The sequence below is a fragment of the Protopterus annectens genome, chromosome 9.part0 (genome assembly GCF_019279795.1).
Source record: "Protopterus annectens isolate FY-2018-M chromosome 9.part0, PAN1.0, whole genome shotgun sequence".
NCBI classification, from domain to species: domain Eukaryota; kingdom Metazoa; phylum Chordata; order Ceratodontiformes; family Protopteridae; genus Protopterus; species Protopterus annectens.
The window spans coordinates 560717172-560740860 of record NC_056743.1 but is presented as its reverse complement, the minus strand read 5'-3'; the positions used below and the strand labels follow the sequence as shown (position 1 = coordinate 560740860).

At 38.8% G+C, this 23689-nt stretch overlaps 1 protein-coding gene across 1 annotated transcript in view; it reads left to right on the top strand.

Moving 5' to 3' along the window:
* CDS2 (CDP-diacylglycerol synthase 2) overlaps positions 1 to 23689 on the top strand; it is a 371702-nt gene that overhangs the window by 171017 nt on the left and 176996 nt on the right. The window contains exon 6 of the mRNA XM_044083091.1: positions 6803 to 6922. Within this exon, the coding sequence (XP_043939026.1) occupies positions 6803 to 6922 (120 nt within the window). The remainder of the gene's footprint in view (positions 1 to 6802; positions 6923 to 23689) is intronic.

Below are 23689 nucleotides of genomic sequence, written 5' to 3'. Positions count from 1 at the left end.
AACCCTCCGTCTCTTGGGTTTCTCCCCCTTTTGATGCGCTATTAGATTTTGTCTGTCAAAATGTGTGGGAAACTCCTGACACTGTGGAACCAGTCCCAAGGAGACCCAATAAGTTTTTGTCTGCCCCCTCTAACAAGGATCATCTATCTAAAGGCGTTTCAGTAGATGCCATGGTGGTGGCAGCAGCCACCAAGAAGGAACTTGCTGAAACTTCGCCTACTGTCCGTCCACCTAACAAGGAGTCCCAGGCTATGGACAGGTATGAGAAGCATGCGTTTACCTCAGCTGCCTTTACACTGCGGTTGCTGAACTACTTGATGCATTTTACGAGGTTCCAGAGAGATCTCCTAAAAGAGCTAGGAGATTCTCTACAGGGTAACATTTCTGATGCCATGGCACAGAAGGTCAGTGGATAAATGTGTCTCCTTAATTCACTTACCAACTCCTCCATGATGCTGATTTCATATGCAGCCGATGGAGCAAGTAGGGCTGCGGGTTCCGGAGTCTCTCTTAGGAGACACTCCTGGATGCGCCTGTGCAATTTCGCGGAGGCCTTGAAGTCTACGTTTACCAATGCCCCATTTGATGGTTCATAGTTGTTTGGAACCAAGGTGAAGGGCACTCTCACTAGGTGTGAGCAGGAAGGAAAAACCCTGTCTGCCGTGGGAGTCCATTTTTCCATGCCCTCTAGACCTTACCGTAAGGGCCAGAAGGGTGGGAAAATGTGGTTCAGGAAGTTGCAGAGGTTTTTTCAGGGTGCACAAAGAGATTCACCCTCCGAAGGCAGTGGAGGGGGTGGAAATTCAGGTAGATGCCGCCCTAGAGGCAGAGGAGGCCCGCATAACCAAGGGGACTGTGATTCCTTTCGTGGTTCTCCCTACCAGCGCTCCTGAAGGGAGGCCCAACTGTGCTTCTCTGGAGCTGTACGGGGGTCGCATTTCTTTATACCCAGGAGCCTGGCAAGTAGTCACCCAAGGCGAGTGGGTATGAGATAATTTCCAGAGGTTGTCATATCCCCTTCTCTTCTCCTCCCCCGCCATCCAAGAGAATCCCAGACGTTCCACCAAGTCACAGGGATTCTGCAACTTTAGAAATCAAAAAGTTGCTTTCAAAGGGAGCCATCCAGCCTGTCCCTGCAGACCAAGTAGGATTAGGGACTTACTCCAGATTCTTTTTGGTGCCGAAAAGAACAGGGGACCTGAGACCCATCTTGGATCTCAGCCAATTGAACCTTCATATACAAAAGTCCAAGTTCCGCATGGTCACCTTACAGTCAATACTCTCTCTTTTAGGGAAAGATGCGTGGATGTGCTCCATCGACCTCAAAGATGCTTACTACTGTATCAAGATGGACAGGGCATCGAGAAGTCATTTACGCTTCCGGCTGGGAGCCAGTCATTTTCAGTTTCGCGCTCTGCCCTTTGGTCTCACCACAGCCCCTAGGGTGTTCACCAAATGCATGGCAGTGGTAACAGCTCACTTGAGATGTTAGGGATTCCAAGTGTTTCCGTACCTGGACGACTGGCTCCTTTCTGCCACCACCAGGCATCTACTGTTACAGACCAGGGACACCACCATTACACTGTGCCAACGGTTAGGAATTACTTTAAATTGGAAAAAATCTGCCTTGTTGCCCTCAGTGTGTCACTTTTATCGACGCCAAACTAGATACGGTGTTCATGATGGCCTTCTTACCAGAAGAGAGAATTCAGGCTCTACAACAGCAGGTCTATGCCTTACTACCATTGAGGAACATCAGGGCAAAAGGGGTCCTCAAGTTATTAGGGACCATGGCTGCCACAATCATGCTAGTTCCCCTTACCAGACTACACATGAGGGTTCTTCAGTGGCTGCTTTTCGCCCAGTGGTCACTGCAGCATCTCCCACTCTCCCATTTTATTCTGATTACGGACACGTGCAAGCGGGATCTACGCTGATGGCTTCAGGCCAGCAATCTCAACGTGGGCAAGCCCTTTATTCCACCTTCTCCAGTTACCACGGTGACCACGGATGCCTTCCAGATCGGGTGGGGGGCATTATCTTGGCAGGACTGTCAAACAACAAATTTTAAATAAACATTGGAATATACTTACTGTGGATAGGGAATTAAAAGAAATAGTAGGTGAAACTCCCATATTTGTATACAAAATGGGAATTAATATGAATTCAATTTTTGAGAGGAACAACAAGGTAGGCCATTTGAATTTGCAGCAAAAGGGAACTAGGAAATGTGGTAGTTGTGGTCAATGTCATGTTATACTGGAAAGAGAATGTATTGTATTGGAGAATATTAATAGGACGAGAATAACTTTAAGTAATGGCAACTGCAATACTAAAAACATTATATATATGGCAAAATGTTTAACTTGCTCAGGTTTTTATACAGGGAAAACCGAGAGAATGTTTAAATAAAGAATTTATGATCATTTATATGCAATTAGATAAAAGACAGTACTAACACACTGTATAAACATATAGCTGCAAATGGGAATAGTCATACATTTAGATTTGCCATTTTGGAACAAGTGAAAATAAACAGTAGATGAGGAAATATCAAAGTTTACTTGGCAGAGAAAGAAATGAGATGGCAAATTTTAATGGATGCATCAACTGTACCAGGATTGAATGATTATATTACTATTAAACCCATTTTGCAGAGGTTAAAAGAAATTGAAAAATATTACAACTTTATAATACGATTGACATAAATGGAATTGATTATTTTATATTATTATGACAGTTATATGTGATGGGTGCTGGACTACGCACCTCGGATATATCTGACAATATAGATCTTCTTAACAACTATGACTTGATTTTGATGCATTTCCCATATGTATATACACCAGAATTAGTTTTATCATGATACAAGTATTTCGGCTTTATAGTGGCTTTTCCTAAGATACATACGTGGTCCTTCAAATCCACTATACAGTATATGTACACTTTTATTTCCCATAGGATTTTATTCAGTAACAGAGAATATTACAATATTTATTGATCATGTTTATAGATCAATTATATATGGTGATTAGATAGGAAGGAATTCATACATATGATTTTTTATAATATTTAGTAGATTTATTAGAGTATTTTAGTTATTTACAATATTTTTAGAACTAAATTGATAGTTTATGGAGTGTGAGAAACTCTGGACTTGACATACACACACAAAAAGTTTTTTGTAGACCTAGATTTCATATTACAAATCAACAGCTATGGAATATTAGTTGATTGGTAATTATAATGCTTATCACAATATATATTTTTTAATTTTTTAAAAATTTAAGGATGTTTTAGAACATGTATTAGTGGTATTGTAATAGATTAGCAATATGCATTTTATATTGCAATAAAATGGTAGTATGTTTTTAAATTTGATATTGTTTTGGCACCAAAAAAAGTATAAATTAATACTTGGTGATTGAATAATTGATTCTGATGAAGTCCACATTGGAGTGGATGAAAGCGCTAGATCTGTATTTTTATTCTGTGCTATTATTCGAACATTAAACAGGTTGCATCATTGCCGGTGCGAGTGAGTGTCTTCCTTCAGGCACCCTATATATAGTGTTTACAGTATATTCATTGTTTGTGGTTTCAAACACTATATGTTTGCCATTTTCATCTTTCATATACTGGCAGGGATAATGTGCCTTTGGCTTCTCTCAAGCTCTCTAACTCAAAGGTACTTTTCTACTGTTTCCCACAGTATGGGATCTGGTCCCTCCCTGGGATCTGCCCTTTATTCAACAGGTTCTATCTGGCCCTCCATTTGAACCTTCAGCTGTTTCGGACTTGAAGCTTTTGTCTTGAAAAACTTTGCTTTTGGTGGCGGTTGCTCTACAAGAAGGGTTTGAGTGGCAAGCACTTGATTCTTTACCCCCTTATTTGATGTTTCATAAAGACAGGGTTTCTCTTCATATGATCCCTTCCTTTCTGCCAAAGGTAGTTTCCAAGAATACCCTTAACAGTTGCATTCATCATCCTGTGTTTTTTTCCTAAATTTTCCACCAAAGGCGAATAGCTTTTGCATTGTTTGGATGTACATAGGCAAATGAGATTCTACCTTGACTGTACTAGGGCTTTCAGGAAGTAGTTGTCTGTTTTCTTCTCAAAATCCAGACTGGGCTGTCATGTGTGTAAAGTAATTTTGTCAATGCAGCTGTCAGATTGTGTTTTGTTTGCATATTCTTTGAAAGGCAAGACTCTCCTGCACAAGCCTAAGGGGCATTCACCAAGGGCTGTAGCTACTTCTACAGCTTTCCATTCTAGAGTACCTATGGATATTTTCTGCTGCTGCTACTTGGATGGATCATAACACTTTTGTGTTGCATTATAAGCTGGTCATTCACTCTGGATCCAGGGTGTCTTTTGTCTGCACTGTGTTGCAGAATATCCTTTGAGTTTCACCCGAAGATTGTTCATGGCTGGGGGGCTCTCCCACAGGTTGAATCCATAACAATAGATCTGTGTTGTCGGTCTCCATCTGGTTCAACCTTCCCGTCCACTTGCCCCTTTGCCTTATTGCTTACAAGGCGTGTCTTTCCTCCTGTGAAGACTGGTCGCTGGTGGACATTTATTCCACTTTCTGAAGTCTTAATTCCCCTTGGTTGTCATATCCCAATGTGTGGGAGGCATATTTCCAGATATAAGTTTTTTCATTGTTTGTCCTGTCGTGGGCCAAACTCGATATGAGGAGTTAATGAAGGAGTAGAAAGTTATGGTAAGGGAGGCAGAGCCAAACAGGCTAAAGTTGTTTGAATTGGCTGGTGTCTGATCTGAGTTGGATCTGAAGTCCCACAGGTTGAATCGGAGACAGACAACATGGCTCTATCATTATGGTGAGTGCATAACTTTTGTTTGTTGATGTTAGTACAATATTTATTAGGTTAAGAAAAGCCGCCATTTAACTTCTGTTCAGTTTCATGTTCTGTTGTTGCTTGTACTTAATACTGCACTATTTCTGGGTGACTGTTCAGCTAGGTTAACAGTGCTGTTGTAATCACCATTTAGTGTCTGCTTCCTGATTTTGAGTGTGTTATTTCTCTTGTGCCCCTGAGGCTTTTCACTTGAAAGATTAAGGAGGCAGTAAATAAACTGGTACACTGTTTTGTGCAGAAACTGGATCTCACAAAGGAAAGTGAATGCTGGGATTAACCAAATTCATAACACAGAAGGATTGAAGTCTAACATATCCCTGATAAATAAGGTTAATTTAGTGCTGTAGGTGACTGGGGGAAGGACTGAGTCAATAGGAGTGAGTGGATAGCTGTAGTTGGCTTGCCCATCCTGTTGGTGGAGGGGAACTGGTCAGCTGAATGTGCTGCAGACACCTGATTGAGATGTTGCAGCAGCAAGAGATACTGGGGAATGGATAAGGTGACGTCCTGCAGCTGACCACCAGTGAATGAAAAATAAAAAAATCTTACCTGCCTAGGTGATGGCCTGTTGCTCAGCTCCCCATGCACTATGCCAATAGCCATTAGAACAGGGAAACAAAGACTGATCCTCACCAGGGAGATGAAGAAAGACTCCTTTACATTCAGGCACCACTTCAATGTTTCCCCTCCAGTTTGTAGATAAATTATACTAAGTCTTTATGGGTAGTGATTTGCTCCTTCTAAGTCAACCACACAGTGAATCTGCCTGTTTTTTTGGCAAAGTTTAGTTGCAGTGCTTTTATTATGAAACATAATTTTTGTGTTTTTCACACACTCTGGTCAAGTAAATAAAATGTCCTTTCCCTGCCTGGCAATTTAAATTGATTTTTATTTTTCTGCTGTTTTGTCTTTTCCCCTCCTAGATGACCACCCTGCAGTCCTGCAATGTTTGAATTCAGAGGGCAGTGACTCTAACTTCATTTTCTTCATTTTTAAGTCCTGATGATTTTTCCCCTTGTAATGCAAAATATTCATTAACAGAGATGATTGGTACATATAAAATGGAGGACTGCAAACTGTGAAGCATTCTGAACCCAGAGGTTTAAATTCTATTGAAAATAACTTTTCCAAAAATGTTTTCAGTGCTGGGCAAAGTTCCTATACCCTCTTGCTCGATATTTTACCTCCTGCACCCTTTTGCTTAACTATTTTTCCCTCCATGTCACCGTAGCTTTGTAGTCTGAAGTTAATACTCTGTGATTTAATCTGAGAACTCAGGTACTGTGAATTTTGAATTTCTGACTTTGGTATTGTTTGGTTCCCAACTTGATGAATGTCTTGGATTGCTGTCTTTTAAAGTGTTATGTGATTATTTTGCATTTGAAATGCATTTACTTGTTTCATTTCATGCATATAACATTTTGGAGAAGTTACAATCCATCATGGTGCTGGTGACATTTGGAATCATAAGTTATTGTTAGGATGGGGTGTGCTACAAAACTTGCATACACCGCCACCATCACCACGTATGACAGGAAAGGTCAAAGGATAACCCCTGTGATCCTTTATCTCCTGTATATATTTTATGTTTCTAGACTGATCAGAAACTCTGCCTTTTGTGCTTTTTTGGATAACATTAATTCTGAACCAGCCATCCTGTTATCAACCCATTTTTATTGCTTATCCTTCCTTATACTTGTTTTGAGCAGTAAGAAAGAATGTATCTTGAGGAAGAAGTTTTAAAACAAACATATAGTCTTCACGTGTTATTTTAAGTCTAAACTGTGCAGAATTCTTTTGCAGATGAACTTTTTTGGAGTTGGTTTTAAATGTCAGTCGACTGTTAATTCCAAGTTGTGTTAAGTATTTCTCCTTGTTTACTGTTTGTTCATTTTTTTTTTACACTTTTATCTTTGCAGAAAACTGTTCAGATGTATCCATTCCAGATTCATAGTATATTCCTATCCACGTTTGCTTCCCTTATTGGGCCATTTGGAGGATTTTTTGCAAGTGGATTCAAGAGAGCCTTCAAAATCAAGGTATTAAGTCTGTCCTACATTAAGAAATTTTTATGCTTATGTCAGAAGGTAGTCAGAATGTTTAATATCATTGCAATTGATTATAATTAGCAGTTAGTCCTCTGTTTTGTTTAGCTCCACCCTGTAGCATTCCACTGTAACAAATCTGGATTATTTTTGTACAAATGTGTCATTAAAGGATAACAATTATTTTTGGTGTTTTGTTTTATGTATTAGACAGAGTGCAATGTTTGTTGAGATGCACATGGTCATTTTGGAGTGTAGTCTGTATGACAGTGAGTACATTTCATCAGTGGTTGCAAAACATTGATCTGAAACTCTTTTCCTTTTTGCAGTGTGATTCACTCTCACTGCTTTTGATTAGGGATCGTAGGATCATAGGAAGTTACTAGGCTAATGACCCTAGGGCCTTTACAAGCCTAGCCAAGTTTATCCTTGTTTCCACGATCAGCACCAATTGCCCCTATTAAAGAGGGACACAGGTGGAACCCCCGGGTTGAATTTACAGTCACCCATCCAATCGTCCATTTTGCATTTCAAGAGGGCCAATGAGGTGCTCTGTTTGACATGAAGTGGGAGTCTGTTGCAAAGGTGTGATAACCTCTGGGAGACAAATCTGCAGGTTTTATTAATGTCACATACCAGATTAAATCTTTAGAGTGAGTAACCCGTGTACCATTTGACTTGTGGATATGCAGCATTTCCAGTAATCCGGGGTCAGAGATTGCCTTATATGCAAGGCAGAGATCACCTCTGAGTAGTCTGTATGAAACTGAATAAACTGACAGTGATTTCAGACAATTGTCATAGGACAGATGCTAAAGATCTTGAATTTTCCTTGTGAAGAACCTTTATGGCTTCTCCAGTTACTGCAGGTGCTTTTAAAGGTGCATAAAAGGGGTGTTGTACGTAATTACTGACCTGATGAGGGAAGAGTACAGGGAGGTTATAACTACTTTTTTTCTGGAGTCAATGCCCGTACTTATAAGATGAGCAATGCAAAATGTCGCCCTTACCACTGTGGAGACGTGGTCAAAGTAAGGTTGATGTCATCCTTTGTGCCTAGGTCTCTCACAACTGAGTGCATACTTAAGGTGTTCCTATTGATGTGGTAGTTAGCAGGAACATTGCTATTACCAAAAGGAATGATGATAATGTTTTTTTGCATTGAGTTTAAGGCCATGACTTTGGCACCAGTCATTTGTTTGTGCAAGACCCTTGTAGGATGTTGACATAATTTGGAGATTATATGGCTGCTCCCAGTTTGCAGTCATCAGCAAACTTTCTCAGCCCAGGACAGTTGCACAAAACTATGTAAAGCAAAAAGAACTCACGGCCAGGCAGGACAACAGAGCCAATTCTTAGAGTTAACACACCAGTACATCAAATGAATAGTTCCACAGCAAACACCAAAATAAAGGTGATTCCACAGCAGTATTCAACAATACAAAATTTAATTTCACAGCAGTATTCCGCAACACACAAATAGGTTAAGCACTTTCACCTGGATCCAACAGGCTTCATCAGAACAATTTGTCATATATATATATTCCATTCCACAGAGACCACAGATTGTTTTTGCAGGTTTGAACCAGGGAACTTCTATTACCAGTTCTGTCATTTTTCCCTTTGCTTTGGTTACTGCTGCTATGTACATAGCGCTTGGCTTCAGCAGTTGAGTACTGAAGAGCCAAGGGAGTTCATCTCCACCAGTAATCCAAAATGGAACGACTGAAGAAGGAAAACCAATAACACCACAAACTTCAGTTGTTTTCCAAGTCCAATAAGGCAACCTCTATAGCGAATTGCATACAAAATACAGACAGTTTATTTAATTGTTCACAAATGTCCACACAAACAAAACAGACTTAGCACTTTCATTTCCTACCACGGAAACATCATCAAAGTCGCAGTCTAAGTTCTAGTCCTTACTTAAATAGACCCAACACCTAATTAACTTAATTAATAATAGCTTCATGTTAAAAGATACAGCAGCCTAAAACCATAATACTTTTCATATATATTCATAAATATTCAAAAAATTCATTGTCTTTCAAACATCAACAATAATACCTTACAACGTTATGTATAAAGATTATATAAAACATAAACATCATATACAAATATAAATATACCTATTAACAAAACTTTTCTCCTAACTTAAATATTTTCAATATTATCAGGTATCGCACATATTTCTTAAAAATATATATTTATAAAAAATATATAAACATTTTTTTTTAATTATTTTTTACTTGTTTAGTCAACTTTAACCATTAATACTTGTTTGCTTTAATTTTAAGTGCTGGCATAAGTGAAATATAGTCATTGAGTTCTGGTGGGTTGCAAGCATCCAACTGCAGTTGCCATATAAGTTCCCTTAATTCAAGTTGTTTCCCAATCACCACCTCTTTCACTTCTTATAACCTGCTCTATGACCCAAAACTTAAAATCAGCCTGTGGGCATACTACTGTATGCCTATAAAGGGCATTAGTTTCCCTCTTCCTATTAATATCATATGTGTGCTCATATATCCTTTGTTTCAGACTCCGCTCTGCCTTTCTCACATAATATGAGTTACATACACATTTAGCCAAATACACTATACCCTTTGACTGACAATTATAATAACCCATAGGGAAGAATGTCATGTTTATATGCTCTATATCTAAACACCCATTGGTTATACACAAATGGACACTGTGGGTACCTACCACATTTGTACGTGCCCACCATCCTTTTACTTCTTACTGCCTGTTCCCTTTCAAAAATTTCCTTCAAATTTCTGTTTTTCTTTTACCCAAATTTTAACTTCTTAGAAAATATTTTAATACTATTGGGCATAGATAAGAATAAAGTCCAGTTCTATATATAATATTCTTAATATCCTTAGTGTCTTGATTGTATTGATCAATACCATGTATACTTCTCCTGTTTCTTTCCCTTCCTCTATCTCCCTTTGTACTAATTGCATACCATTACTGTTACTATGCCCACTTGTTATTAACGGTATACATTTCTCACTTTCTCGCTTTCAAAACATCTTGCTTAATATTCACTATAATCTCTACAGGGTAATCCCTTTCTTCAAACAACCTCTGTATATAGTCTATAGTCTAACTCTGTCCTCATATCTTCCTCCTCATATGTCATATGTATTGCCGTTATCTTCCCTTTAATAATATTTCGTTTGATTAATAGGGTGATTACTACTATAATGTAGATAGGAGTTAGAGAAACACTCCTTCCTATATAAGTTAGACTTAAATTTTTTATTTATATTGTCTTTCAAAATAGTAACATCCAAAAAGTTCACATTTTCTTCCCATATTTCATATGTGAATTCTAGGAAGCCTGTAGTTTGACCAATATACCTCACAAAATTATCTATTTTTTGTCTTGGTCCCTTCCAGACCAAACGTATATCATCCAAAAATCTAAAATATGCTTTTATATAGTGCTTGTATCCAGAATCAAATATAAAATGTTTCTCCCAATACAATAGTACTATATTTGCTACTATAGGGGCACACGCTGCTCCCATCGGTGTACCATCTATCTGATGGTGTAACTCTCCTTGGAAATATATAAAGTTGTTTTTCATAGCCAGCTCCACACTCTCAAGTACTAAATTAAAATCTCTACTATCCAAGAACTCAAATTCTACTATCATTTCCTCTAACCATTTGAGTCCTAACTCGTGCGGAATTACTGAAAACAAATCTTTGACGTCCACTGTTATGAACATATATTCCACATCATACATTAAATTCCCTATTTTTGTAAGAATATCCCATGAATCCACAAGTATATGTGGAGAGAATTTCTGATACGGTTTTAACTTTTTGTCCACATATAGCCAAAGGTTCAATCTTGGACCTACCTGATGAGACAATAGGTCTCATAGGTGGGTCCATAGGATTCTTATGTGCTTCGGAATTCCAAGTATGCTAGAAATAAATGGTTTAGGTACGCTCAAGAATTCATATAGTGTTTTATCAATAGCCCCTTGCATCAAATTATCCTCCAAAATCAAATCTATTTTACGGTAGGCTATATTCATTTCATTTCGTGATACCTGACTATATCTACCCTCCACATTTAGAATTCCCAGCATTTTCCCCTATATATTCCCAATTTTGCATAATAACTACCCCTCCCCTTTGTCTGGTTTCATAAGTCTTATTTCTTTATCATTAATAATTTCTTTCATCACTTCCATTTCTTCCAGACTTATATTATTAAAGTACCATTTCTTTCTATTCCTATAATACTTTTTTATCTCATTACTCACATTAGTTTCAAAATTAAGTAAATCTGGTACCAACTGGGGATTGATAGTACTTTGCTTTTTAAATGGGTCATTCCTTGCCCCTCTATCCTTAAAAATAGTAGCTAAATTCAAATTTCTTACAAACATTTTAGTGTCCAATAAAGTAAAAGTATTGGCCAAGTTCCCTTTCCTAGTTGGTACAAATTTAAACCCTTTTTTAAAAAGCTGAGAATGTCTTTCATCCATCTCTACTTGAGCATAGTTGTATATTTTAAAATTGTCCTTCTCATATATATATATATACAACTTTTCTTAATACCAACCAGCTCAGTGTTACCAATATTTACCTCCTCTCCCAATACTGTCTGGGTGGGGTACATAGGTTGTACATAATTCTTCTGGTTGTTCCATTGAGCTCCTTGTTGACCCCCCCCCCCTTGTCTTCCTACACCCCTCAATGTCATCTGTGCATATGTAGGCTGAACAGGTAAGTTCCTTATTCTCTCCAATCTAAAGGGATATCCCCATCTTGTTCTTCTATCACTTCAGTAACACTATCGTTCCCATTCCTTCCTTCATATACATATCCCATATCTCTCTTGTCGTTTCTTTTATTATAAATCCCTTTAATGGTGTATGCTTTCCCTTCCCTATAATTAGTTAAATCCCTTATTAACTTGTCACTTTTCCTTTTCCAGTTATTTCTTTCATAAACCTCAACATCCTTAAATATATATGCATATTTCTTTTTCATCTCTTTCACCCCAAAGAGCAAATCCTTGTGTATTTTGTCATTCAGTATTTTAATTTCATTTACCAGCACTTGCAAACATTTTTCATTGTTCTTTATAATGAGCTTAACCACATTTAAACCACATTCATTAAAAACATTTTTCAATTCTTTAAAAAATTCTGTACCTACACAAACATTGTTGGGAAATCTGTTAATACGAAGTCCCTCCAGTACAATCTCATGTCTTAAACATTCACTTAAACTATTGTCGGCCATGAGTCCTCTATATTTTAGCATTTTATCTTTTAATTTTTTACACATACCTATATATGTATCATTGTCCTGTTTTAGGTGTTTGGTCTGACATCACAAAGTCCTTCCTATTAAGCCACTGATCAAGTTCTAATTCCAAATACTGTCCCCATCCAGAGTAACTGTTCTCCAAAACACATAATCGGCTCTCTCGATTGATTAATCTTTCCTCTGCCATATTGTTCCCAGGGGCTCCACTCTGGCTCTCAGACTCCGTTCCATTTTCTCGTTCACCCGAATGCATCGTAACCGAACTACAGTGACCCTGCCCACAGGGAATAGTTCCTTCCTGTTCCGAGACTCCATTCTGTGAATACAGGCTAACAAGACTGTGTAGGTCTCGTTAAGATGTTCTGTTCAACCCGGCTTCACTGCTGCTAGTAAGGCAACCTGGTGTTTGTAGATCCAAATTAGTCACTTGTGAGGCACCTCGGTTCTTAGAAAACGCCATTCCACTAACGTACACTCAACCAATAATCCAAAACGGAACGACTGAAGAAGGAAAACCAATAACACCACAAACTTCAGTTGTTTTCCAAGTCCAATAAGGCAACCTCTATAGCGAATTATGTACAGAATACAGACGGTTTATTTAATTGTTCGCAAATGTCCACACAAACAAAACAGACTTAGCGCTTTCATTTCCTACCACGGAAACATCATCAGAGTCAACAGTCTAAGTTCCTGCCCTACTTAAATAGACCCAACACCTAATTAACTTAATTAATAATAGCTTCATGTTAAAAAGTACAGCAGCTAGTGTATAACCAATGGGTTTTAGATATAGAGCATATAAACATGACATTCTGCCCTAAGGGTTATTATATTTGTTAGTCAAAGGGTATACTGTGTTTGGCTAAATGTATATGTGGCTCATATTATGTGGGAAAGACAGAGCAGAGTCTGAAACAAAGGATATATGAGTGCACATATAATATTAATAGGAAGAGGGAAACTAATGCCCTTTATAGACTTACAGTAGTATGCCCACAGGCTGATTTTAAGTTTTGGGTCATAGAGCAGGTTATAAGAAGTGAAAGAGGGTGATGACTGGGAAACACAACTTGAGTTAAGGGAACTTGTGTGGCAGCTGCAGTTGGATGCTTGCAACCCACCGGGACTCAATGACCATATTTCACTTATGCCAGCACTTAAAATTAAAGCAAACTAGTATTAATGGTTAAAGTTGACTAAGTAAGTAAAAAATTATTTAAAAAAAAATTTATATATTTTTTATAAATATATATTTTTAAGAAATATATGTGATGCATGATAATATTGAAAATATTTGTTAGGAGAAAAGTTTTGTTAATAGATATATTTATATTTGTATATGATTAGGTTTTATATAATCTTTATATATAATGTAAGGTATTATGCTGATGTTTGAAAGACTATGAATTTTATGAATATTTATGAATATATATGAAAAGTATTATGGTTTTAGGCTGCTGTATCTTTTAACATGAAGCTGCTATTAATTAAGTTAATTAGGTGTTGGGTCTATTTAAGTAAGGGCGGGAACTTAGACTGTGAATCTGATGATGATTCCGTGTTGGGAAATGAAAGCACTAAGTATGTTTTGTTTTTGTGGACATTTGTCAACAATTAAATAAACGGTCTGTATTCTGTACGTAATTCACTATAGAGGTTGCCTTATTGGACTTGGAAAACAACTGAAGTTTGTGGAGTTCATCTCTACCATTATGTAGACAACTGAGTAATTCAGGCAGAGTCCATTGAGGAGTTAGAGAGGACCATACAGTTTACAGTAGACTGTTTTCAGGTTTTTTTTTTTTTCAGGCTCCTTCAGTCAAATATAACACTGTCCAAGAAAGTGATTTTCATGCATATTAGACTGTATCAGTCAGAAGGCCTTCCTCTCTCAGGACAAGATGGAGTTCCTTGTAGAATGCTTCTAAGTCATGGGCTTCACAATCTCATTTATGAATAAGTTCCTGAGAGGACACTAACCTACTCATGAAGCAACTCCAGTGATATCTCAGAACTATGTGGAATCAGTACAAGCAGTCCCTGGAAGAGACTCACTCCTTTCTGACCTTCATTGAACAGGAGTTGGAGTAGTGGTCCAATCAAGATGAACTACTCATAAGCATACATTTCAGCCAGATTCATAACTGCAAATGCCTGGGGAGACCTCAAGTCCTGGACATGAAGGATCATTCTCTGAGGAAAAAAAGTTTAAAATAAATGGGTAATCTAATTTTAGCATCAAGACATCTTCCTTTTTCTAGAAGAAGAGAGTACTGCAAATCATAACAGACAGTACAGTGGTCATGCAGTGCATCAAGTGGAGGGCAGGGGAGGATTGGTTATGCCCAGGCTAGCATTGGTAGCTTGAGAAATACCCCTGCAAAATTAGATGGTCTTAAAACCAGTCTGTATATCTCATGTCATCTAAACTCAGTGGTAGACTGTTTGAGCAAATCAACAGCAGTCCTCATGAGTGGATGTTGTTCAGTGATGTATCCCTACAGTTATTTCATATGTAGTTGATGCTTTCTTCTTCGGATAGATTGGTTGGTTTCTGTGTGTGCATTCCCTCCTTCTTAGGGTGATCCAGCAGGTGAGAGAGGAGAGACCAAAGGTGCGGCAGATAAGTACCTCTTTTGCCCAGACAGTACTGGTGCTCCCTACTCTTTCAGGTGTCCAAGGTGAGACATCTTGCATTGCTGATGCATCATAACCTCCTCATAGTAAACAAGAGGGCCCTCATACACCCCTACCTGGAGACCTTACGGCTGTCAGCTTGCATGATCAGACTCTTCTCTTCATGTACCAGTTTACAAAGAATATTACTAAGTATTGTGAGAGAGGCCAGGAAATCTGCTACCAGGAAATTACCTGGTCAAATGATTATCTGTTTGGTGTTGGAGGAAAAATCAACACCACCTTTTCAGCCTCAGTGTCTTTGATTATACAGCATTTTTCTGAGCTGTTCAGTTTAGAGCTTTGGTGTACCTGTCCGTCATCTCAGCTTATGTGCATCAAAGGAGTCCAGCACATGAAACCACCTAAGAATTTGGTGCTTCTCTGTGAGACTGTTGTGTTAGAAAAGCATGCATTACCTTCCTTTGAGCCAGCTGCTTCTGCAACCCTTAAACAGTCCTCCTGCTTGCCATCACATCACCTAGAAGAATTCTTGGAACTACCAGCTCTAATGTGTAAGGAACCATTTTAGTGTTCCACAAGATGGTCAACCTCAGAGCCAGTCCTTTTTATGTCTAAGGCTGGGAACGATTTTTCTCCTGTGTCAGGTCTTACAACTGATGGACTTTTTCCGTAACCTACAGAAGAGGAGTGAGAAAATGTTTATGTTCCTTGAATGTGTTAAGGCAGCTGAAGTACTATTTAGAAAATCAGCCATGCCACTTCTGTGTCTTTTGTACTCATTAAGGAAAGAAAAACAGACATTCTCTCTAAATGGCTCGCTCTTTGCATTTTCTTTTGCTATCTTTTTCATGAGAGGAACTTGGAAAGCCATGTAAAGCACACAGGTCACAGAACTGCTACAGCATTTCTACGGGATTTGAATACACAGGCCATCAAGGAATGCATCCTTTTGATTCTCCATTCATAACTTTTCCAAGCTTTGCATGCTGGTCATCTCAGGGCAAGGCTGGTACAACTCTTGTCAGCTAACACATCTATGTCTCAGATATTTTGAGCTGAATCATTTCTGTAGCCATTACTACTACTAAAGTGATTCGTACACGGAACATAGTGTTGTTGTATAAGAACTTACAATAATAGTAAATGCTTAAGTGGATAACTAATGCAGTATAGTTCCTTTCCTGCCTCCTCCTGTGTTTTCCCCTTGGATCTCCAGGAGGTTCAGGTAAGGAACCTTCTGTTCCTTGTACCCTTTCACCCTCCTTTTCCCTTCATATGGCTTCATGCAAAGTCAGGTCTGTATTGAAAGGGTGGTGACTTAGGTTCTCTGGGTTCTTGCTTTCCTAATCTTTTTCTCATTGGGGTGTGTGGAGGGTTGTAGTGCCTTAACCGGGATTATGCCCAGCATGTGAGCAGGGCTTCTACACACCAGAATTTTTAAGAAAGATGGAATGTACAGGTACCTTTTTTTATTTTGTGGATGTGCCAATGTCCCAATGGGGGAGGCCATCCATGTGCTCAGGCGAGGAGGGTGCTAAGCTTTGGAAGTCCGTCAAGATTTTTGATTTAGAAATCTCTGTAGTCAATACTCTTCAACAGTGATGCTCTCAAACATCTGCTCTTTTTTATTTATTTATTTATTTGCAGTTTGTTTACCAGGATGGTCCATTGGGCCATGAGGAGCCCATTTTCAATGCAGTCCTGGGGAGAAAAGCTCCAAAAATACAAGTAATAAGTAAGAGTTACAGATTTACAGAGTAAAAGAGAAACAAATAATAAGCAAGAGTTACGGAGTAGCAAGTACCAATTACAGAATTTGTACATTTGGGCCGCATCAAAATCAACAGTATTTACAATACGTACAATACTTGGCATGTGCTGGATTGAGTGTGAGAAGTCTCCTATTAGAGAAGTCTGCAGAATTATAGAATAGAGCTGATTTGTTCAGGGAATAGGCTAAAGAGGTGTATTCAGGAGTTAGAAGGCTAAGGGAAGCTATTGGCAGATAGGAGAAATTGTAAACAGACAGGGATGTTATGTAGGATGGGAGAAGGAGCATTCCCATTTTGAGGTTAGGTGCGAGTGGAGAAGAGTTTTGAAGACAAAGAGATTATTGGTGGTGCGTATATGGGGTGGGAGAGAATTCCACTGGTGAGCTATGCAGAAGGAGAGAAGATTTTTACCAGGAGGTCGGCTGACTTTGTGCAGTTCTATTAGGTTTTGGAAGCTGGACTGAAGGCATTTGTTTGGAAGATGTATTTTGAAGGTAGAGGAGAGGGAGGGGCAGAGATGAGGTTTAAAAATAAGTTTGTATGCTTGTATAAGTTGCATGTAGATAAGATAGTTGGACAATTCGAGCCAGTTAAGTTGGTGCAAGGAGATACAGTGGTGGGTATTGGACCTGTGGCTGGTTGCAAATTTTGAAATTTTATAGTAACAGGAGGAGAGTTTAGATTTAAGGGAGGCTTGCAGATTAGTAAGGATGGAGGCACCATACAAGAGGGAGGGGATGAGGTATGTAATTGCAAGAGCGAGTCTGGTGGAGGGAGAGATGAAGTGATAGTGGCAATAAAGCATGCCGAGTTTTTTGTGAGTTTTTGTTTATGTTCATTTGGGTATGGCTGTCAAATGTTGGTTGTTCAATGAGTATTCCTAGTAATTTAGCAGTGTAGACTGTTTCAAGAGGAATGTTATCTTTGCTGATAATGGAACAAGAGCTTTTGTCTAGGGTAATACATTTGGAGGGGAAAAATAGCATAAGTTTTGTTTTAGTAGCATTTAGTGCTAGATGGTTTTCTAGCATCCATTGTTCTGTGGGGGAGAAGGCATCCTGGGTTAATTTTATTAGTGCAGTAGTGGAGGTTTCAGAACAGATAATAGTAGAGTCATCTGCATACTTGATGAGGCTGGTGCTAGGGATGGCCTGGTAGAAGTCATTAATGAAAATATTAAAAAGAAGGGGGCCAAAAATTGAGCCTTGGGGGGGACCCCTGTGAGTGTGTTTTGGAAAGGGGAGATAGCTTTTTCCCATTTAACTGCTTGTTGCCTATTGGATAGGAACTGATAAACCAATTAATAGAAGAGGGTGATAGATTTAGTTTAGAGAGTTTAGTAAGAAGAAGGGTGTGATAGATGGTATTGAAGGCCTTAAAAAGGTCTGGGATGAGTGTAGATACAATATGACCAGAGTCTTGGGCTTTGTTTATAGTTTCTAGGAAGGAGAGGAGGGCTGTTGTGGTGCTGTGGCTTGGACGAAATCCATGTTGGGTAGGGGTAAAGAGGTTGTAGTTTGTGAGATAAGGTAGAAGTTGTAGGTGGATGCATTTTTCAAGGAGTTTTGAAATGGGGGACAAGATAGCAATGGGGTGGAAATTGGAAATGTCATTATTATTCCCCCTTTTGTGTAGTGGAATGATGTAGGCCTTTCTCCAGAGCTGGGGAACATAGCTTTCAGAGACTGAACGATTTATTAGGATGCAAATTGGGAAGGCAATGGCTTTGGATGCTGTTTTTAGGAAGTAGGAGGGTATTTCATCAGGGCATTAGAGCAGGGTTTCAATTTTTGAAGGAGTTTTTTTATGATACAGATGGGGATAGCGTTAATAGAGAAGGGAGGAGGTAGGGAACTAGATGTATTGGAGGAGGAGGGGGATAGGTGAAGGTTGTTGTGGGGTAGATAGGTTATTAGAGAAGGATGATGTTAGTTTCAGTATGGAGTCGATAAAGAATGAGTTGAATTCAGTAGCTAGATCAGAGTCAGAGGCATTTTGGTTGGGGCAGGGGTTTTCTTTTTTACCAGGATTTAGAAGGGAGGAGATTCCATCCCAGAATTTTTTAGGGATGTTATTGTGTTCTGTTTGGAGAGTGCTGAAGTGGGTTTTACGGTCAGAGTTAATAAGTTTCTTTACTTTATTGTGAAGTGTCTTATATTCATTGAGGGAAAAAGCAGTCTTAGTTTTATGGTAGTGTTTCCAGGCTTTATCTCATTGTCGCATAGTGGCTAGGGTATTTTTAGTTAGCCAAGGTATGGAATTGCTTTTTGTGCATTTAGTTCTCTTAAGGGTAAAGGAGTCTAGTAGATTTAAGAATGTTGTGTTGAAATAGGTAATGGCATGATCCAAGGGTAAAGTTTTTAGTGGGCTCCAGTTGGCTCCTTTTAGAGTGTCAGAGAAGGCCCTGGGATGGAAGTATTTTAAGGATCTAGTAGTAGTGTAGGCGTGGCTGAGTTGTATGGGGGAGGGAAGGCGAAGGGCAAAAGTGGGCATGTGATCACCTAATGGATCAGGAAGGTTACCACTATTAGAGATGTATTGAGGATTGGAAACAAGAATCCAGTCCAGGATGCTACCAGTAGTGGAGTCTTTGGATGGCCTGGTTGGTGAGTTAATAAGTTGAGTGAAGTTATATAAGTTTATATTTAAGGAGTTCGTTGGAGATTGGATAGTGTCCCAATTAATATTAACATCTCTGTCACAACAGTTGCAAAGTACTGGAACACCAGAGATTTATTGTATAAAAACTTTTAAGCGCTTTTCGTTTGCTAACAAGCAAACTTCCTCAGAAATAAAATTCAAAATTTCAGAACACTTTTAAACAAGCAGGTGATCAAATTGACCTATCATTTACAGTGTAACTCATTCACTGAACTTGTTAAAGAGGTACACATTCATAAAACATTGCTGCTATTAAACGGACCAACTTACACTAAATCATAAAACTATACTACGCATACTGTGGCAACATCAATGTGAATGCTAAATATGAATATTGTGTTGTATACTGTTCTGAACTTTTGAATTTTATTTTTTTTATTTTATTAGAGTCTATTTTCACTAGACTCTATCGGCTTGACAGGAGCCAAGAAATAAGGGATGTAATTCCACCTCCAATTGCTGCTAGTCGGCCACATTGGTCCCTGGTGAGTAGTGGCAGCCTGGGGACTACCTTCTACTCTTAATGTGACATCGGTCATTCATGGAGAACCAGCACAACAGAGCTTGCTGGAAGCTGTTGTCGACAAGGCACTAGTTGACAGGGTGTTGGCTGATAATAGGGAAACAGCAGAAGTGCCAGACCCGGTTTTTCCACTGTTGAACAATCAGCTACTGTCGGAGAATTCAAGGGGAGTAACAAATATACAAGTCCAGGCACCAACTCTTGGGCGAGCGACTTCCAACAATGTACTTGACAGCACTTTTGGACTTTCATTGTTATCAACACGGATTTCAGATGGTTTTTCTTTTTCTGGGATATCACCTACCAGTAAAGGAGGACAATCAATGGATAGAGGTAACTCTATTACCTTCTCTGCTATAGTAACTAAATTAGAAACATTTGACAGTCATCTCATTAAGCTTAAGAAATTGCAATTGGAAATTTCTTATTTCCGTGAATGTTTGGCACGGAAAGTAGTCCCGAAGAGTTTGCGTCGACACCAGTACCCCACAGGACTTGAAATTGATTCTGACTTTCATAAAGAACTTATTGTCTTGTTTGACCGGCAGGGCTTTGAGTGGTTAGAGCTCATGGTCAAACATTATAGTATATGGGTGGATAATTTATCTAAGACAGTAGTTGAACTGGATAACAGCATTAAGGCTTACCTTGAGTTTTTACGTTACAAATTTGAATACAGCTGAGTTTTCTCAAGTATCGATCACTATATGCTGAAACTTAAAACCAATACGATTAAAAAACTAGAGCGCAGTTGTAAGGCGTACAACCAAGGTACAGCATATCCAGTTCCTTCTGTAGCCCAAGTGTGGCAGCAAAACCATGCCCCTATTCAACAACAGAGTGGCAATTCATGTTTAAATTCTGACAGCAGTACCAACAGTAATCAGCTTAATCAGAATGTTAATGCTGACGGAGTCCATTCCATCAGTACCCATATGGATGCCTCTAACAATACTAGTGATACCACTAATTCTACTGGTTTTGCCAAAGTTCGGAAGAGCGAGAGACTACAAAATTGCCCTCGGGGGCAATATAATAATGGTCAAAACAGCAATAGTCAAACAAACCATAATCAAAATCAGAATTGTCAGCAAGCCAACTACACAGGAGCGAGGCCGAAACAGAAGAATTTTCAACCGAACAATGGCAAATCGAAGTTCAACAAACGCAAGACTTAATCCAGTTTGCTTTGTTGAAGCATATCCTAGCGCATTTGCATTTTGCAGGTTAGGAAGTATACCTCAAGAACCATCATTTACTTTGACAGATTCCAATTTATGGACAGTTTCAGAGAAGATAGACCAGTTGGCCCTGTTGTTATTACCAACAAAGAGGGAGATTTTAAAGTTTACAACTTTTCTTCTGTGTCTCTTTCTTCCAACATAGTAGATGTTTTGGCAAAGGGACATACTTATGTCCCCTTACAGCAATTGGACTTGGTTAAAATTATTATTGACATTAAAACTTTCACTAGGAAGTTAAATCTTCATTTAATGTTGGGGAATGTTATGAATGCACCAGATGTGGATAAATTTCATATACCTAGTACATTTAATCCACCATTACATCCCGTTTTACATATTTTCAAACAACGTTGTGAATTGGATATTAGACAAGTAGTTAGAACCGGTCTTAGAGTTAAGCCTTCATATAATACAGTTAGAGATTAGTCACAGGATGTTAAACAAGCATGGAGCTCCAGTAGCTGAGATTGAGGGGTTAATTGGTTAAATTAGGTAAGTTAATTAGTATGGGAGAGGTGGGTGTGGTTTGAGTATAAATGTAGAAGTAGTGGGGGCAGGGTAGGGGAGTGGAGTGAGCCCGTAGGGTGAACGGAGTGGGAAGAGCTAAGGAGATGGAGGAGAAGGTAGGAAAAAAAGCTATCAGTCAGTGTAGAAGCCAGTAAGTAACGATAAAGTACTACAGGTTAGGAGAGTTACTTTGTAATGTCTGGGGTCAATTAACTAGGGAAGGATATTATTTGCTTACAGTAAAAAGTAAAATGTAACTCTATCAGGGCAGGGCATGGGGAACCAGGGGGCTGATGAGGGTGATTAGGAGATACTTTTTGGTAAGTTCTTGCACAGCTGAACTTTCTGTACAGCAACCCTAATAAGTTTGTTAAAACATCGGTCCCAGGACACTGCATGGTATTAACGGTCTTCTTAAGAAAACCTGGTACTTGCATATTATCGCAACCAGATTTTCGCGGTTGCGAAATTTGCATGCTGGAGTGAAACTGAGTGCGGGAAACACAGTGAAATGTTATTTGACAGCCTTACTAAAGAATTGTAATTTTGGATTACATTCAGGAAGACAAACAAATGTGCAGTTCTTCCTGTTTTGTGCGCATTACACACGCACGCTTCAAACTGTCAGGGGTGCTGTGTTACTGACAAAAGGTATACTTTCACTGTAAGGAAGGAATGCTGAGAAGAAAAACACAGACACTCATGGAAATGCTTTTGGTAAACTACCTTTCTTTGTAAAACTTTGTAAACACAGTTGAAAGCTTTACAAAGAGAGAGTTTACCGAAAGCATTTCCATGACCATGAGTGTCTGTGTTTTTCATCTCAGCATTCCTTCCTTTTACACAAAGCCAGCAGCGAGTTGGTTTTGTGTTATTGGTGGCATCCTATAGTTAAGGGATGAAAACACTTGCAGTGAAATGCAAGCAGCTTGCCTACAAGTCTGTTGACATTTTCCATCACTTTTACAGTCAGTTTTTTTCTTTTTCTTCGAAGTCCTGTGAATGATGGTCAACGTAGAAATATGAATGAAAAAGTACAGGAAAGAAGTACAACACATACATTTGCTTTTACACTGGTTAGGTTATCTGGCTAATTTTAGGACACACCACGGTTCAACGGTGTCTGTTGTACAACACGCGATTGATGCCAGATGTCGGTTTTCAGTTGGTGGACAACCTTTTGCTTGCCTTGCTTATTCCTGTGTGTCTTTCACAAACCATTGAGAAAAAAAAACAGTAATTGGGAGTTTGCACATCCCCATTTTACTTGCACATAAACTGTTTTCTCAGAAACTATATGATTTACAGAAGGTTAAAAATCTGGTTGAGATAATACGTAAGTACCGAAAACCTTATGCTGTTTGTTGTACTCCAGTTACATTCCTTGAGCTCGCTTATGTAGACGCAGTTTTGCTTTATTTTGCTTTCCATTTACACTTGGACTTCAGCAAATGTTTACTGTCTTTCTGTTGCAAGTCCCTTGTGTCTGTCCTGTCTTTTGTTAGGGTCTCTGTTACCTCTTCATTACTTTATTACTGTTGCATAAGTAACTGTGTAACTAACAGTTGCTTTATATTTAAGCATCTGTTTGCCTTCTAGCTCTGGGCCATAGCTGAAGAGAGTCTTTAGACCAGCCCACTTACACATTTATCAAATAAAATAAATACTGTGCACATTGTTAGTCAGCAGTTTTATTGCTGCAAAGATGGTGCATAGTGCATTATGTTAAGTGTTTTACATTGCATTTAATAATGTCTGAAACCATTTCCATCTCCTGCATGTCAAGTTTTTGTTGAGGTTGCATGTAGCATTAAATTTGCAAGGTAAGTTAAAAAAAAATCAGCCCCATTTTATCACATACATTTGTACTCTACCCAGCACAGTTCTACTTCTCCCATTGACTTGTACCTTTTTAAAAAAAAGTCAAAAGTAGAATAAAATATTGGTCAACTAGCTATCTAGTGTACTGTTGTTCATTGTATTGTTCACTGTTGCAATCCTGACTTTTGGGATAGCTTGCCTGCAGGTAGCCCAGCTGTCTGGCTGACTTTGCTATGCTGAACAGTATGTCATTGCAGTATACAAGCACCTGTACAACTGCATGGAC